The 15,061-nt window shown below is 32.7% G+C and overlaps 3 protein-coding genes across 4 annotated transcripts; 2 read left to right on the forward strand and 1 right to left on the reverse strand.

Moving 5' to 3' along the window:
• Positions 1 to 253: 253 nt before the first annotated feature.
• Positions 254 to 2,740, forward strand: LOC126769111 (N-acetylgalactosamine kinase). The gene has a single exon (XM_050487665.1). The coding sequence runs from the start codon at positions 920 to 922 to the stop codon at positions 2,381 to 2,383; it is 1,464 nt and encodes a 487-aa protein (XP_050343622.1). The 5' UTR covers positions 254 to 919; the 3' UTR covers positions 2,384 to 2,740.
• Positions 2,741 to 5,803: 3,063 nt separating this feature from the next.
• LOC126768818 (translation initiation factor eIF-2B subunit delta) lies at positions 5,804 to 11,648 on the forward strand. Of its 2 annotated transcripts, XM_050487173.1 has the most exons (12): positions 5,804 to 5,845; positions 5,965 to 5,997; positions 6,076 to 6,110; positions 6,772 to 7,593; positions 7,880 to 8,032; positions 8,418 to 8,554; positions 8,641 to 8,740; positions 8,960 to 9,139; positions 9,423 to 9,550; positions 9,781 to 9,958; positions 10,359 to 10,539; positions 11,000 to 11,648. In XM_050487173.1, exons 3-12 carry the CDS (start codon positions 6,096 to 6,098, stop codon positions 11,203 to 11,205), a joined length of 2,100 nt encoding a protein of 699 aa, XP_050343130.1. In that variant the 5' UTR covers positions 5,804 to 5,845; positions 5,965 to 5,997; positions 6,076 to 6,095; the 3' UTR covers positions 11,206 to 11,648. The 2 variants fall into 2 exon arrangements, with proteins under 2 accessions (XP_050343130.1, XP_050343122.1); XM_050487165.1 differs by having other exon boundaries at positions 5,815 to 5,997.
• Positions 11,649 to 12,239: 591 nt separating this feature from the next.
• Positions 12,240 to 13,850, reverse strand: LOC126769113 (dolichyl-diphosphooligosaccharide--protein glycosyltransferase subunit 1). The gene has a single exon (XM_050487678.1). The coding sequence runs from the start codon at positions 13,799 to 13,801 to the stop codon at positions 12,392 to 12,394; it is 1,410 nt and encodes a 469-aa protein (XP_050343635.1). The 5' UTR covers positions 13,802 to 13,850; the 3' UTR covers positions 12,240 to 12,391.
• Positions 13,851 to 15,061: the final 1,211 nt, after the last annotated feature.

The raw sequence follows: 15,061 nt of genomic DNA on the forward strand, positions 1-15,061 counted from the left end.
GCGTTCTTACAACAATTTTTATTACTTATACCAATGATAATAAACGACCTAACGTGGTATGTATGTACCTAAAGATTGTTACTAATAGGTACATATGTAACTAATACTTTGACTTTAATAATTTTAAATATATTTTGTTTTATTTCAATGTTTTCACAAAAACAACTAAAGCATTAATAACAATGCTGTTAATGTCGACTATTCTATCAACTCGTCATAATTTTGTGTTGCTTATGAATATGATAGTTTATTTAATTTTCAATCCATATACATACATATGGTAAAATTATGGAATACATGTAGCTACTTATAAACAAAACCTACTACAAAGACTCAACAGTGAATTTCGTGTCACCGGGTCAGTTTTATTCTAAAATTTTCAAGCGTTCTCGTATATATTCAATATCAACAGCTCCACATTAAACTTGTTATGTGTAGCATTTTAACTGTATTTATATTGAGCTATTGACATGAATCCACGTATCAGAAGCGAGGCGCTTAAACGTCAAGTTCATTAGTGCCTAGTGGTCAGCCTCGGTAGTTAGTTGTTATTATACTAGTGTTAGTTTAAGTTTTTAGGTTAAGTTGAAGATAATTCACGGTTATCTCATACTTTATCATTTAAAGTAGTTTAGTTTCGATTGTGATCATGTATGTGCAATTATAAGAATTACGGGTAATACTTTTTATATTTAATAATAAAGTATTAAGCGTATCTCGTTTTAGAATCGTGAAAATAATGCAGTACTAGAACACTTGTCTGCATTTAAAAAACCATAGCGAATCGTAAGCTATTGTAATCTCCAGGCTGATAAGAGTAATAACAATTTAACGAACCGCAAAATTGTAGTTACAATCGAGCAGCCGCGGTACACAGCAACGAGTGATTATTATTTGTTTACTAACACTGCTGTATAAAATGAGCGGAAATAATGACGAGGTGCCGATAATAAATATCCCGTCGGGAGAACGCATTGAAAAGTTAAGTGAACAGTTTTATAATGAATTTGGAAGTCAACCAGATTTTTTAGCACGAGTTCCTGGCAGAGTTAATTTAATTGGCGAACATATTGATTATTGCGGTTATCCAGTGTTGCCTATGGCTTTAGAACAAGATATAATAGTGGCAGCGGGTTGTATAAAAGAACATAAAATATATCTACGTAATACGAACTGTAAATATGATAATATTGATTTCGAAATAAAACCACACAGTGAAATGGTAATAGAAGGTTTGGGCTCGGATGGAAAACCGTTTTGGTATAATTACGTATTTTGTGGAATAAAAGGAGCTCTGGAGCATTTGGATAATAAAGTTATTAATGGTCTCAAACTCTTTATAGACGGAAACATTCCGCCAGCCTCTGGCTTATCAAGTTCTTCAGCTTTAGTAAGTGCTGCGTGTTTAGCATTTTTATATGCTCAAAAAGCTGTATTAAATAAAACTGAAATTGCTTCACTTTGTGCCAAATGTGAAAGGTACATCGGAACGCAGGGAGGTGGTATGGATCAGGCGATAGCATTCTTGGCAGAAAAGTATTGCGCTCAATATATAACTTGGAACCCATTAAAGGCTACAAAAGTGATGTTACCTGAAGATGCTTCTTTCGTTGTAGCCCATAGTTTAGCTGAAGTAAACAAAGCAGCTTCTAATGACTACAATAAAAGGGTTATAGAATGTAGGCTAGCTGCTAAAATTTTAACTCTAGATTCGCATACGAAAATCGATCATAATATAGTCACTTTAAGTCAAGTACAGAAATTGTTAAACAAAAGCTTAGAAGACATGGTAATCCTTGTGCACAATCGATTACCAAAAGAAATTTATGTAAAAAATGAATTATGTGAAATGTTAAATATTACTGAGGATGAAATGAATAAATTTTATTTAACTCCAAATACGATACATTTAAAAGAGTTTAAACTAAAGCAAAGAGCTTTGCATGTATATGGAGAGGCTATAAGAGTTGAAGCCTTTCGAGGGATTTGCTCGCAATCTTCTTTGAACGGAAAAAGCAATGGTTCTACTAATGGCGCGAATACATTTTTAATAGACGGTGACAAAAACGATGTTTTAAGTAATCTAGGGAAGTTAATGTCGAAAAGCCACGGGAGCTTAAAAAAATTATATGAATGCTCTCATGAAAATTTAGATCTCTTGGTAGATATATCTGAAAAGTTAAATGTCCATTCAAGATTGACAGGTGCTGGATGGGGTGGTTGTATTGTAGCTCTATGCTCAAAAGAGAAAGTGAAAGAATATATTGAAAAATTAGAAGATGAATTTTACGTTAAGCACTGTAAAATTGAAAAAGCTAAAGCAAAGTCATTTGTATTTGCCACTAGTCCTAATTACGGGGCCGTAATTTACACAAAAATATAATGTTTTTTAAGCACATTCTTGTTTATTCGGAATATACTATTTTTTATTGTTTATTTTTTTATAGATTAATGTTATTCTTGTCATTAGTTTATTAATGTCAATCACTGAAAAATACATATTTAAATAGTTACCTTTGCCATAAGGCCTTTGTACAACATACAAGCTATATTAAGCTACTTATAAAAATTTATTAAGTATATCATTCTCTTATATTTCTCTTGTAATTTTGTATTCATCTGAAATACTTTGATTTTTTTATAGAGTAAATAGCTATAGACTTAAAAATATTATAAAAATAGTAATAGTATTAGAGAGCATTTTATTCCCATACCTCCATTAGATTTATTATATTATTTCAAAATATACTTACAATAAAATCGGTCTTGTTTTATTTTATTTTGTTCATCAGGATGCCATAAAACAAACCTTAAAAAATAATCAATTAACAAACGAGGCATTTAAATTAACACGTACATCAGGCATAAAAAAAGAGAGATGAATGAGATTATCATTTTGATAATCTCATTCATAGATTAAAATGTTCTAAAAAAATATTCTTCTTTATTCATTATAAGTGATCAATTATATTTTGCTTTGATTTCAATTTTTGATTTATTTAATTCAAATTTCTTCTAAAAAATTTAAATAAACAGTAACAAAAAAAAAAACAAGTTATCTAGAATTAAATTAGAATTTAGAAACTACTTATAATTTTTTTTTTGCTTTTTTATAGCGTTTGTTTTTTATAGCGAAATACGCATACTGCGTTGTCAGCCCACAATAATTTCGCCAAAATTTATAATAATTATTTTTACAATTGGGTGCTCCAATGTTACTCGCACTTTTTTTTTTAATTTTTTTTTTGCGTTGAAAAAACACATTTGCGCATTTTCCCCACTTGAAGTGGGGGGTATGTAGGACTCATCGCTGAAGGCGCCGGAATACCCACTAAAAAACCAGTGGTACCCACTCCGTCTTTTCGGGGGACGTTAAGGGATCGCTTGCGCATGCTACCGTGACGTCCCGGCAGTAGGCCCGCCTCTGCAGGCCTCTCAGGCCAAATCGTAGGGGGTTCTCAGGGTACAGAGACCCCTAGCCCCGGTGATACTTATGGCGGAAGGAGAAGGTTTGCATAGCGCTGACGCCTTCTCCCCAGTCTCCGCCTACAATGGCTGCCAGGGAATGACGCTGAGCCATGCGGTAAATGTTGCTCGCACTATTTTTACTGGTTGATCGACCGTTTTTTCTCTATCTCGGTTTATTCGATTTTTTGTTAAGATATCCGTAAGTGGGTTTTTGAAAATTAGAAAAAATAAAATTGACCATATTTCAAATCGAAAAATCCATGTCCTATAAATTTCTAAGTCCATAAGTTATTACCAAAAGAACTTATTTGAAATTTCAAGATCTTGAAACTTTATGCTGCAGGTTTGAAACCTTGTTTTTCGTTTGTTTCTTACATATTAATTAGAGAAAACCTTTTAAAATACCCTCTTCGCATTTCAAAGTTATAATTTAAGTTTATTAGTATGAAAGATAGCTGATGACAAATTATTAAGGTAGCAGTAACAAACATAGCCACAAATACAGATACATGTTTAGATTCTTTGCCTTCGTGTTCTTAAATTTTGAAACAGATTCGGAAGAATCAGAGGTGGGGATAGAAAATGTTAAGAAAAGGAAAAAAAAGTTACAAGACCACATATTACGTGGAATAAATGACGCTGTAAATATAAAGATAAGTTAACAAGAAAACGGATATAGGAAATAAATCAAAAATGTGTAAATTTTGAAAATCAAACACAACAAAATATATATATGTCGCAGAATCAAAGATAAGACACCGTAATTTGTATGTGTTATATATGTTGTCTTGAACAAATAGTACCAATAATACAAAAGATAATAAAAATAATGTAAACTAAAAAAAGAAAAACAAATATAAGTGAATATGTCGGAATACATGAAAAGAAAATAATTGCCTTGTGAATATTAGTTTAGAATAATAAATTGACGGTAAAATTTTATTATATATCTATATTAAATAAAAAATATGTTGGGAGAAAACTTAATATTATTGTGGTTTTTCTATTAATTTGATTATAAGAATTAAGATATAGAAGTTATCTTGTTTTGTTAAAATTTATTTTCCGTTGAGCCAGGATAAGTCCACAACTTTATTTTTTTAATTATTATCTTCTTCTTCTTGTGCCTCTCCTACTGGAGGTAGGCCGTCAGCTAAGCGAATTTTTCGCGGTTTCGCGTCAAGCGAAATAGTTTTTCCACGCTGGCGGTCTTCGTCCATTCGCGGATGTTGCCCAACCAGGACTTTTTTCTTCTTCCAGCGCGTCGTTTGCCCTCTACTTTGCCCATCATTTAATTTGGAGCAGTTGGTATCTGTCGTGTCTCAAGATGTTGCCTAAATATCGGCTTTTCTCTTCTTGATCGTTTGCAGTAACTTCCGGCTACTGGCGACGCGCTGGAGTACTCTCACGTTCGAAAATTTCTGTGTCCAGCTAATACGGAGCATTCTGCGGTAACACCACATCTCAAAAGCTTCTAGACGTTTCTGGGTGTCAGCTTGAAAAGTCAATGCCTCATTACCGTATAACACTACTGGCCAGACATAGCAGTGGAGTATTCTTAGTCTGAGTTTAATGGATAGTTTACGGCTGCACAAAACCTTCTCCAACCTTTTAAGGCTTTCAATCCGGGTCTTAATTTCTTGCCCACAGTACTATTCTTCATTTACCCAAACACCGAGGTATTTGTTCATACGCACTCGCTCTAGGTATTTACCTTCCACCTGAATTTTCGACTTTAGATCCTTATCCCCCGATACCACCAGAGCAAACTTGGTCTTGCTAATATTCATGCTCAACCCTGCCTCTCATTAACCCTGTATAGATATTAAAATATCTTTATAGATTTTGTTCTTTATACCAAAATAAAGTTTTGTTTGTACTATAACTTGATGGTATTTTCTTTTTAAACGATATCTGCTTATCTTCAAAAAATATATTTGTGCTCATTTGTTCTCATCGCTCAAAAGAGAAAAATTGGACTTAGCCGTTTTTCGAATTGGAGCATCCAATTTGAGTAAAAATTATTTCTTTATTATGACTATTACCCAAATTTTTTTTTGTGGACATGACGTTTTTCACGGGCGCTTCAAACCAAATAAAGTTTAATAACATGTTAATTCATTATATGCATATTTGGCGGTGGAATTTCAATTTACATTGACATAAATAATATTTAATTAATTAAATATTTATTATTTTTAAAATAAGTAGACACTAAAAAGGCAAGTTTATGATTTTTTGAAAATTCATAGGCAATTTTCATTATATATTTGTCATGCTAATAATTAGGATGCAGAGCGTAAATAAAAAAAAACTATTTGACAGTTTTGATATATGGTGATTACATTTCACGTCGTCTTGATATAAAAGCCTAAAGGTAAACGTAACAAATGGCAATTCAAAACCGTTTAAGAAAAAGAAAATCGTGCCTTTAGATAGTAGAATAGATTTTTTTCAGATTAAAAAGGCTTCATATATATATGTAATTCTTTACAGATTTATCATATGAACTCTGCTTCTTTTTAATTGGTAAGTATTCTTACATTATTGTTTTAAAACCTGGTTATATTTCTGCAATATATTTATTTTTTTTTGCCTATTTTATAGCTTACTAAGGAAAAGCAGCTATGGGTTTGTCTGAGGTATTAAATTCACCCTTGATATGCCTTATAATAATTAATTTAAAGGTTATGTTGATAACCTGTATTATAAAACAACAATGCATAAAAACGAAGTATAGAAAACATACATCTAGAAACAATATTCTTTATTTGAATATAAGATTAGATTATTTGATCTTTTTAAATAAAATACTTTAATATATATTCAGAATGGTACCATAGATTCTTAGTTAATAATTTTTTTCATGTATATAGTAAAATAATGCTTAATATTTAAAAATATATATTTGGACACATAAAACTTATTAGGACTAATATACCCAGTCATGTCCTTTGCAAATGGTCTCATTATTTAGCCAACAAAAAAGGAAGGCCTATGATTTGTCTTTTTTATTAATAACTAACTAGTATTGCATGTTGTTTGAGAGAGAATTTTTTCCTTTGTTTTTGACATTTGACCTCACATGCCACCGCATAACTCTGAATGTCATTAGTTTTATTTATCTCCTTTTGTAAAAAATATGAAAAGATTAAAGATATTTTTTTGTTCACACATTAATATATAGATTTGTTTTGTACTTTTCATCTGTGTAAACTTATAAAATAAAATTATTTATTTTTAATAATAAAATTATAGCTAACAAATTTTTAATCTCTATTCCTTTCCATGTAATCTTTATAGGAAAATATTGAGGCTGACCCAGAGAGTAGTTGTGCCCAAGTGACCACTGCAAAAAAGAGAAGGTTAAGAAGAAAAAAGTTAAGAGCTGCAAAGTCCTTAACTAGTGTGAAAATCAACATAGATCATAATAACATAAATGTACAAGAGATTTTGAATTCTAGTTCAGCAAACATTGTGCCAAAAACCCAGATATTTGATTATGATACAACAATTAAATCTGAACAAAATAAGAAAATATTAGAAGTTCCATTTAAAAATACTTGCATAGAAGATAAAATAATAGAAATGTCTTCCAAAGAAGGTTCTGTAAAAACAAGAGATGATGTAATGGCAGCAAGAGAAGCTAAAAAGCAGGCAAAGCAGAAAGCAAAGTTAAAGAACATTGAAAATAAAGATAATGTTTCAACAAACATTCAACCGCTGACCAGCATTAGTGATTCTCAAGGCAAGAAAAATATAAGTACTAATGTTCCTCCTAAAAAACCTGTAACAAGTGACAAAATAGATACAACTCCATCCATAACTGCAAAAGCAGAATCACCTAAAAGTAAAGATGAAGTTGACAGAGCTATTCAATATGAAAATATAGATATAAATAAAGATAAGTCTAAAGAACTCATTAAATCTGAGAGAGCTGCTAAGAAAGCAGCTAAACAGGCTAAGAAGAAACCAATAGAAGAAAGTGGTGTCAAAAATACTAATGTAACACAAGATTTAACAGTCAAAGATGTAGTAAATACACTGAAAGATATTGTCAATGTTGCTAAAGATGTGCAAGCTGTGACTGATAAAGTTATAGCCATTGACTTTACAGCAAAGAAGGTAACTCAATTTAAAAATCTTAAACAATTATATGTGATATATATATTATATTTTACTACAAGTGGAATGTTACATAAAAAAAATTATATCATATATTTAATCAATAATATCTTAATATAATAATTACAAATACTATATGGATTTATTATTTATTTATTTATAATATAGATAAGGATACATTATCTTACAATTCCAAATGGGATCATTATTGTGAAATTCTATGTGTATATTGTTTTTCTTTATCAATTACAACTTTAAATGTATTTTCACATCAAATATTGATTAGAGTGAAGAGTCAACAAAGTCTAAAGCCGAGTTAAGAGCAGAGCGACGTGCTAAGCAAGAAGCACAAAGAGCATCAAAGCAAGCTGCACAACAGCAAAAACCGTCAGAAGTGAAGACAGAACGACCCAGCAAAGATATTGACAAAACTAAAGAGGTAATCACATTCTTGTTGTTTCCATTACACATATATGGGATTGGCACATCATTACGTATTACATAGTCCTATTTCAATTTCTTTTTTAATTTATTATGATAATAATTGAACAAAAACATTCAAAACAGATGTTTTCTTGAATAGTATAGCATTAGATTAAGTGTTAAAAAAAACTATATATTTGACTAGATTCCCATCTATGCCCGCTTGTGAAAAGAGTGAGGCAGCTGTTATTTAGCCTATATATTAAATCTAGTCTAAGCTATTCCAAATTTATTATTATATATTTTGTGAAAGAGTAATAATTATCCACCCTTAATCACAAACTTTATAATATTAGTAGGATGTAGTGTTACAAAAGTAATTTTGACTTTACATTTTATAGGAAAAGTCGACAAAGGCAAAACCTGCAGTAGAAAAGTCCAAGCCGAAATCTCAGGGTATGCAGAAAATGAATTGGTTCCAACACTTGTACACGGAACATGATAAAGATTCTCTGAAACAAATGGCAATTAACTCAAAGTAAATATTATGAATATTTATTTTTGTTGAATTTTGTTTTAATTGCCAATGAATATTACAAAACTTTGTAATTTTTGTTGTTTCAGCTTACACCCTGCTGTCATTAAATTAGGTGTGCAACTTGCATCACGTGTTGTGACTGGATCTAATGCAAGATGTATAGCATTGTTGGATGCATTGAAAAAGGTGATACTGTCATTTTATTTACACTTACTTTCTCTAGTTTAATTTTATAACTAAGTATATTTTAATTAACTAACTAAAAAGGAACTTATATTTTTGCATTAATTTCAATTTAAAAAATAAATTTTACTTCTTGGTCTGTGTAAGCATTGTTTTAACTTTTTAAACTAAATATATTATGCTTTGATTTCCTATTGGCTTAATATTATATTATTATTTTAGATGGTTAAAGACTACAGCCTTCCTGCGCGTACTGAATTCGCACGCGGACTGGAAGCGCAGCTGGCGGCCAGCGTTGAGTTCCTGTGGGCCGTCAGGCCACCAGCCGCCTCCCAAACCAATGCGCTCAAGTACTTCCGGTACCACCTCACGCAGCTACCCAACAACGTGGACGAGTTCGACGTGAGTAGCAGTTGTAGGTGCCCCGCAGAGCATTTTTTTTTTTTTTTTTTTTTTTTTTTTTTTTTTTTTTTTTTTTTTTTTTTTTTTTTTTTTTTTTTTTTTTTTTTTTTTTTATGGGTGGTACCTACCCAGACGAGCTTGCACAAAGCCCTACCACCAGTGCTCGAATACTTTCTGCTAAGTTTTTAAACTATAACCAATCATGGTAATTAATTAGAGTTAACTATTATTAAAAGCACACAGATCAGAATATGCGAGTCTAATCTCAAAATTTCATTACTAGGCTAAGAAACGGCTTCAAGAGGAGATCGATAGATACATCCGCGAACAAATAGACATGGCAGGCGAGGCCATCAGTATCGCCGTACGAAACAAAATATCTACCAATGATAATATACTCACTTATGGATGGTTCGTAAGCTTATGTATTGAATAGGTAATAACGTCGTGTATATAGATTTTGGTTTTTATCTATATTTAATGATCATGAATTTTGGTACCCCTTACACGTTTTATTGTCAAAAGATGTCCTGTATAAACCTATTTATGTATTTATGGATATCAGCAATCACACGATATCTTTTTTGGTTTTTATGAGTTGAAGCACTGCCAATATATATAAGACGCTGTCCCCCGCTCAGCTCATCGCTGATCGAGCGCATCCTGTGCGAGGCGCAGGCGGCGGGCGTGGTGTTCCGCGCCGTGGTGGTGGGGACGCGCCTGCAGCGCGGCGCGCGTGAGATGCTGCGGCGTCTGCTCGCACGAGGCGTGCGCTGCTCCTACGCCGACATCTCCGCCCTCAACTACCTCATGCGAGACGTGAGCACGCACCACACTTATTTAAGCACTTTGGAAACTGTTCTTCTTTCGCTGCGAAGAAATTCAATTTATAAGACGAGACAACTTATTCCACGAGATCATAGTATAAGTGACGTCTGCATATGTTTAATGGCCTGTGTAGTTTGCATAAGTACACTACCACAGATGTACCACAAGTGACTTAATCGCAGGTCCTGTATCAAATTGATGCATGTTTCATTGAAATGGAAAATTGCTAAACTCGTGAACCTTAATTTATTTCATTCTTAATGGTGAAGGATTAATATTGCAAAGAAACCTTGTACCTTAAACCTAACCTCAGTCTAGAAACCAGTGTAGTGAATAAATTTATTAGCTAATATAACAGAAGTCCGACTGCTAAGTAATCCTATCCACTCAGGTGAACAAGGTGTTGGTGGGCGCGGCGTCGCTGTTAGCCAACGGCGCGGTGCTGGCGCCGGCAGGCACGCTGCAGGCGGCGCTGGCGGCGCGCGCGCACAACGTGCCGCTACTCGTCGCCTGCGAGACGCACAAGTTCGCCGACACCGTGCAGACCGACGCCTTCGTGCACAACGAGATCGGTGAGCTCGGCGATACGGTCAATATTTATCAACCTAGTCTCTCCCAGGTTGATTCATCTGTATAAGGCTCTCCTTATACAGATGTGTAGCAGTCCGCATAGCAACAGATGTATAGCACACACTCGTCATATATTTTACGGTAAAACATCAGTAATTAGTATTGATATGTTCCGTTTTGGAAGGTTAGTGTGTCTATGTAATTACTTGAACAACGAAAATATAAACGTAGATCTCGGGTTCGATGGATGGCGGTGTATTGATTGAAATGTAATGAGTAAATTAAACTTCTTGCAGTACCAGTATCTTAGGACCGAAGGTGACGTTAGGTGGCACATAAGCTCATCTTACAATATAAGTTTAAAAAAACTTTGGCCGGATGCTTATAAAACTCTCTGTATGAAGAACTTTTGAATACAAAATATATATGTATAATATTAAAAACAACTGTTGTATATTACAGGTGACCCTGACGATCTCATCGATAAGAATGACGAAAATTCACCATTGAAGGATTGGCGAACGAACCCCAATTTATCGCTCCTTAACTTGATGTATGACGTCACACCTCCAAGTCTCGTTACCGCTGTTGTTACGGAATTGGCCATACTACCTTGTACAAGCGCCCCCGTTGTCCTACGTTTCAAATTATCTGAATATGGACTATAAATGTGCACAAAAATCCTTTTTGAGCAACTCTTAGTTATGTAATATTTTTTATTTAATATACATTTATTTTCATATTACTTCAACATGTAACTATAAAAGAATGACCAATGATTTAATACATGTTAAACGAAGATGATATGTTAATAGCGCATGCAAAAACAAGACTACAACATGTCCTAGATACTCTCTCGCTGGCCTGCGGCCGAAGATCGTGATCAGGCAAAGTAAAAACAGAAATTCCGCCGTGTGTTTACAGAAACTTGCAAATATGACGCTAAATACGCATGAAAAAACCGCAATTTATTTGGTGTATTTCTTACTGAAATAAAGAAAATAATTTTTGTTCCGAGTGACATATACAAACATAGATTATAAAGTGCAAATACTATATCGTAGGTAAGAAAGAGGATATTAATACAAAATAAATGTCTATCACGTGTTAATGTTTGTTTGTATAATATCTTTCCATTTAGATTTTCTCAGGAGCAAACAATTCCTTGTTTTTTAACTAAAAATATTGTCTGTTTTGAAGGTATCAAATTGTGAAAATATAATTTTCTTTTCATGCTCAAAATTAGTTTATTTCATATGACTGTATATAGTTGTATTTAAATGTATTTATTTAAATAAAGTTTAAATTTATAAACAATCTTCTATTATATGCAGGATTTGTTTACCATAATAATTTATAAATATACTTTTGTATTTAAAAATCAAAATTTTAATAAAACATTTCATTAATGTCCCATGAGCTCCTCTCGAGGAGGTTTGGAGCTTCACCATGCTGCTCCAGTTTCCATCAAATGCTATTTGGTTGGATACATATACAGAACTAAATCCAACACATGCTGGTTCCCTCATGTTTTTCTTTATTGCTGAGCATGAAATTAATTATAACCACTCAGTATCTTGATTTTAGCTACTGGGCCATTTTAACTCATGGTTTATTTATCACATTGAAATAAAATAATGTAATATATGATAAAACAGATATATATATATGCTATAAGGATAAATAAATGATACACTGTATGCTTTTATAAATTTTAGGTAGTTTATTTCTCAAAAAATTTGAGACAATACATGTTATAATGAATGTGCAAATTTCACACTACACTGTAAATTAATTTAAAATATTATTACTTCTTACAAATGACAGCTAGCATGATTTACAACAACTATAATATTAATCTTTATGCTGATGTTCTGGCTTATGAATAGAAAAATCTAATCTAACATAAATAATTACACATAAGAATAAAGTATATAAGAAACCAACAACTAATAAAGGTTCCTGTAGCATTAGCAGGCGTGGGAATGTGTAACGAATCTGGAAATCTTGAATGTGGTTCTCAACAACATTTTGCTTTGTGAAGGAGATGACTGGACGACCCTTAGTGTCAAGGTATGTATAGTGCAGACTATCTGAAAGCCTTGTCACAGTAAATGGAAAGTTGACTACAATGTTTGTTGATCCCTCTGGTAGAATTATCTTTGTGACTAGCTCATCTACTTGCATATCATCAAAGACATGGTCAACTGCTCTCATTTTGAGCAAATACTCATTACCAGAGTGGTACAAGTACTCATAACTTGGGACATTATATCCTAGAGTGTAATGGGACCTCCAACCACCGAAAAGAGGGTACCTTGGTCTTAAATCCAATTCCACTGAATCTTTCTTCACCTTCATGTTAGATGTAGAGATGTTTCCATTGGTATCGCGGTAATATACATCTGATGCTGCAGCAGGTAGGAATGTTTTATAAGAACGTACGCTGGCTGGGCCGCTGTGATGGTCTTGTTGATAGTCATATCTGGAAAAGGGTCCTTTTAGTTTGGCACCTGTATGCTCAATCTCAACAGTTTCCTCGATAGCTATATTACCCCAGTGTGATACTTCAATGAGTCGTGCCAACCTAGTAACAGTTAAGAACGGGGAATTGTTCTTGTAATGGATGTTCAGCTCTTTTTCAGTAAATGGAGCAATATTAGAATATGAACCGTAGGTAATGCTTCCGTCTTGCTGAGAGAACGGTTTTATTTTAGTAAACGACTCAACAGATTTCGTATTTAAAACAACATTAGTTTTTTGTGAGACCACAGTATAAGGAGAGTAGAAATACAAGTTGCCGTTGTATTTAACCAGTTGATCTTCTTGCTGGGTAATAGCAGTTGGGAATGGTTGTAATGCTTTGGTATAAACAGATTCCGTAGCAAAAACGGCCGTAGATGCTACATTTATTGCTTCCTTCAATTCAACACGCCAAAATTTGACTTGATCATAACCTTTTACTGTTGTCTCAATAAGGCGCAGGTCCTTGTTGTTGCTATCTTTGGCACTAATAAAAGCTAAGTTACGTTTTGCTGCACCTTCAACTGATAATAGAAAATTTTTTACCGGCACCTTCCCCGTGTTTTCCAAGGTTAATTTAGATGTTATTTTTACGAGTTGAGAGGAGATATCGATCGACCGATCAACATTTTTGATTTTTATATCATTAGAAATTGTATCCACATTTAAACTACCGCACTGAATGGCGATATACAATAAAAGTAAAACCGAAAATTGGATTTTAGCCATCGCCGGCATCATTTTCTTTTGACATTTGACTAATCAGTTCAACGCACTCAAAGGAAGTACACGCCAGCAAATAGGAATGACACAGGAAATACGTTAATAATTTTTATCATTGCCATCTTAATTTTTGTTCAGTGTCATAAATAAAATATTATAATGTAGTATAAGTTCTGTTATCTGCTATTATTCATCAAAATTTTAACAGTTATATTTTTAAAGCTAAATATCCACCTATTAACTTATGAAATTTCTTTAACGATTATGCAAATAATATGGACCTAACGATAATTACTATAACAAATTATTTAAATGACTACTGAATTATAACTTATTGCCTAGTGTTATCTTAGCTAATTTCATAGCCATTATATATACACATTAGCTTACGCACTACGGTTTTTTGTCAGTAATCTATATAAAAAATTATGTTTCTTATTTCTATTATCTTTGGTTTATTGTAATTATGTTTTTGACATTTAGGAATTCATCCTCGATAGGTACAACAAGTAACCACGAATTGACAAAGAGACAGAGTATAAAATCACTTGCGAAATAAGTTCAAAACTTCAAACTTCGAAGCCTTGAAAGTCGAAAGATCTGAAACGTTCGATCTGAGCATAAGTATTATTGTTATTATATTGTTTCGTAAGCTAACTAAAATCGTCTTTTTGGTAATTAAAACGTGCGTGTCACTATTTCCGAAATTCATTATTTATAAACATAAGCTCAGTATTTTATGAAACTTAAAGCTAAAATGTTTAAATCGTTCATGAATCTAGGTCTTGGATTACTTGGTAAGAAATAATCTATTATAATAATATATCTGTTAATGAATAAACATTAAATAATTTTAAAATTACTATTTCAGTATTAAGCATCGTTTTAACTTCCTGTGAAGGATTTCGTAGAGGATACAATACGAAATATCAAAATAAAGGAAAGGAAAATGTTCAACCAAAAGCATCAATCGGTTCTACTCTTCCAAACCAAGGTCCTGTTCGACGGGGCTTAGGAATTTCGGCGTGGGGTATCATAACAGTAATTGTATCACTTGTCCTAGCAATTGCAGGCTTATACTATTTCTCCATCTGTTATCCAATTATATGTCAAAAGAATAAAAAATATGACATGATTGGGTTAACCTCCGTTGCCTAAACAAATGTTGTTTATAAGTATACATAGTATGTTAGATAAGATCATTGACTATCAAATGCATATGTATGCATATACTTGGTATTATGTAAATCCAATAACACTAGCGTTTACTCTATTTTT

This window comes from Nymphalis io, chromosome 1 (genome assembly GCF_905147045.1).
Source record: "Nymphalis io chromosome 1, ilAglIoxx1.1, whole genome shotgun sequence".
Taxonomy (NCBI): Eukaryota; Metazoa; Arthropoda; class Insecta; order Lepidoptera; family Nymphalidae; genus Nymphalis; species Nymphalis io.

Excerpts from the sequence above, each read along its gene's own strand:
- LOC126769111 (XM_050487665.1), top strand. The coding sequence starts at position 920 with ATGAGCGGAAATAATGACGAGGTGCCGATAATAAATATCCCGTCGGGA.
- LOC126768818 (XM_050487173.1), top strand. Across the intron at positions 7,594-7,879 it reads TTGACTTTACAGCAAAGAAG|AGTGAAGAGTCAACAAAGTC; the intron begins GTAACTCAATTT and ends AATATTGATTAG. Across the intron at positions 8,033-8,417 it reads ATATTGACAAAACTAAAGAG|GAAAAGTCGACAAAGGCAAA; the intron begins GTAATCACATTC and ends TACATTTTATAG.
- LOC126769113 (XM_050487678.1), bottom strand. The coding sequence starts at position 13,801 with ATGATGCCGGCGATGGCTAAAATCCAATTTTCGGTTTTACTTTTATTG.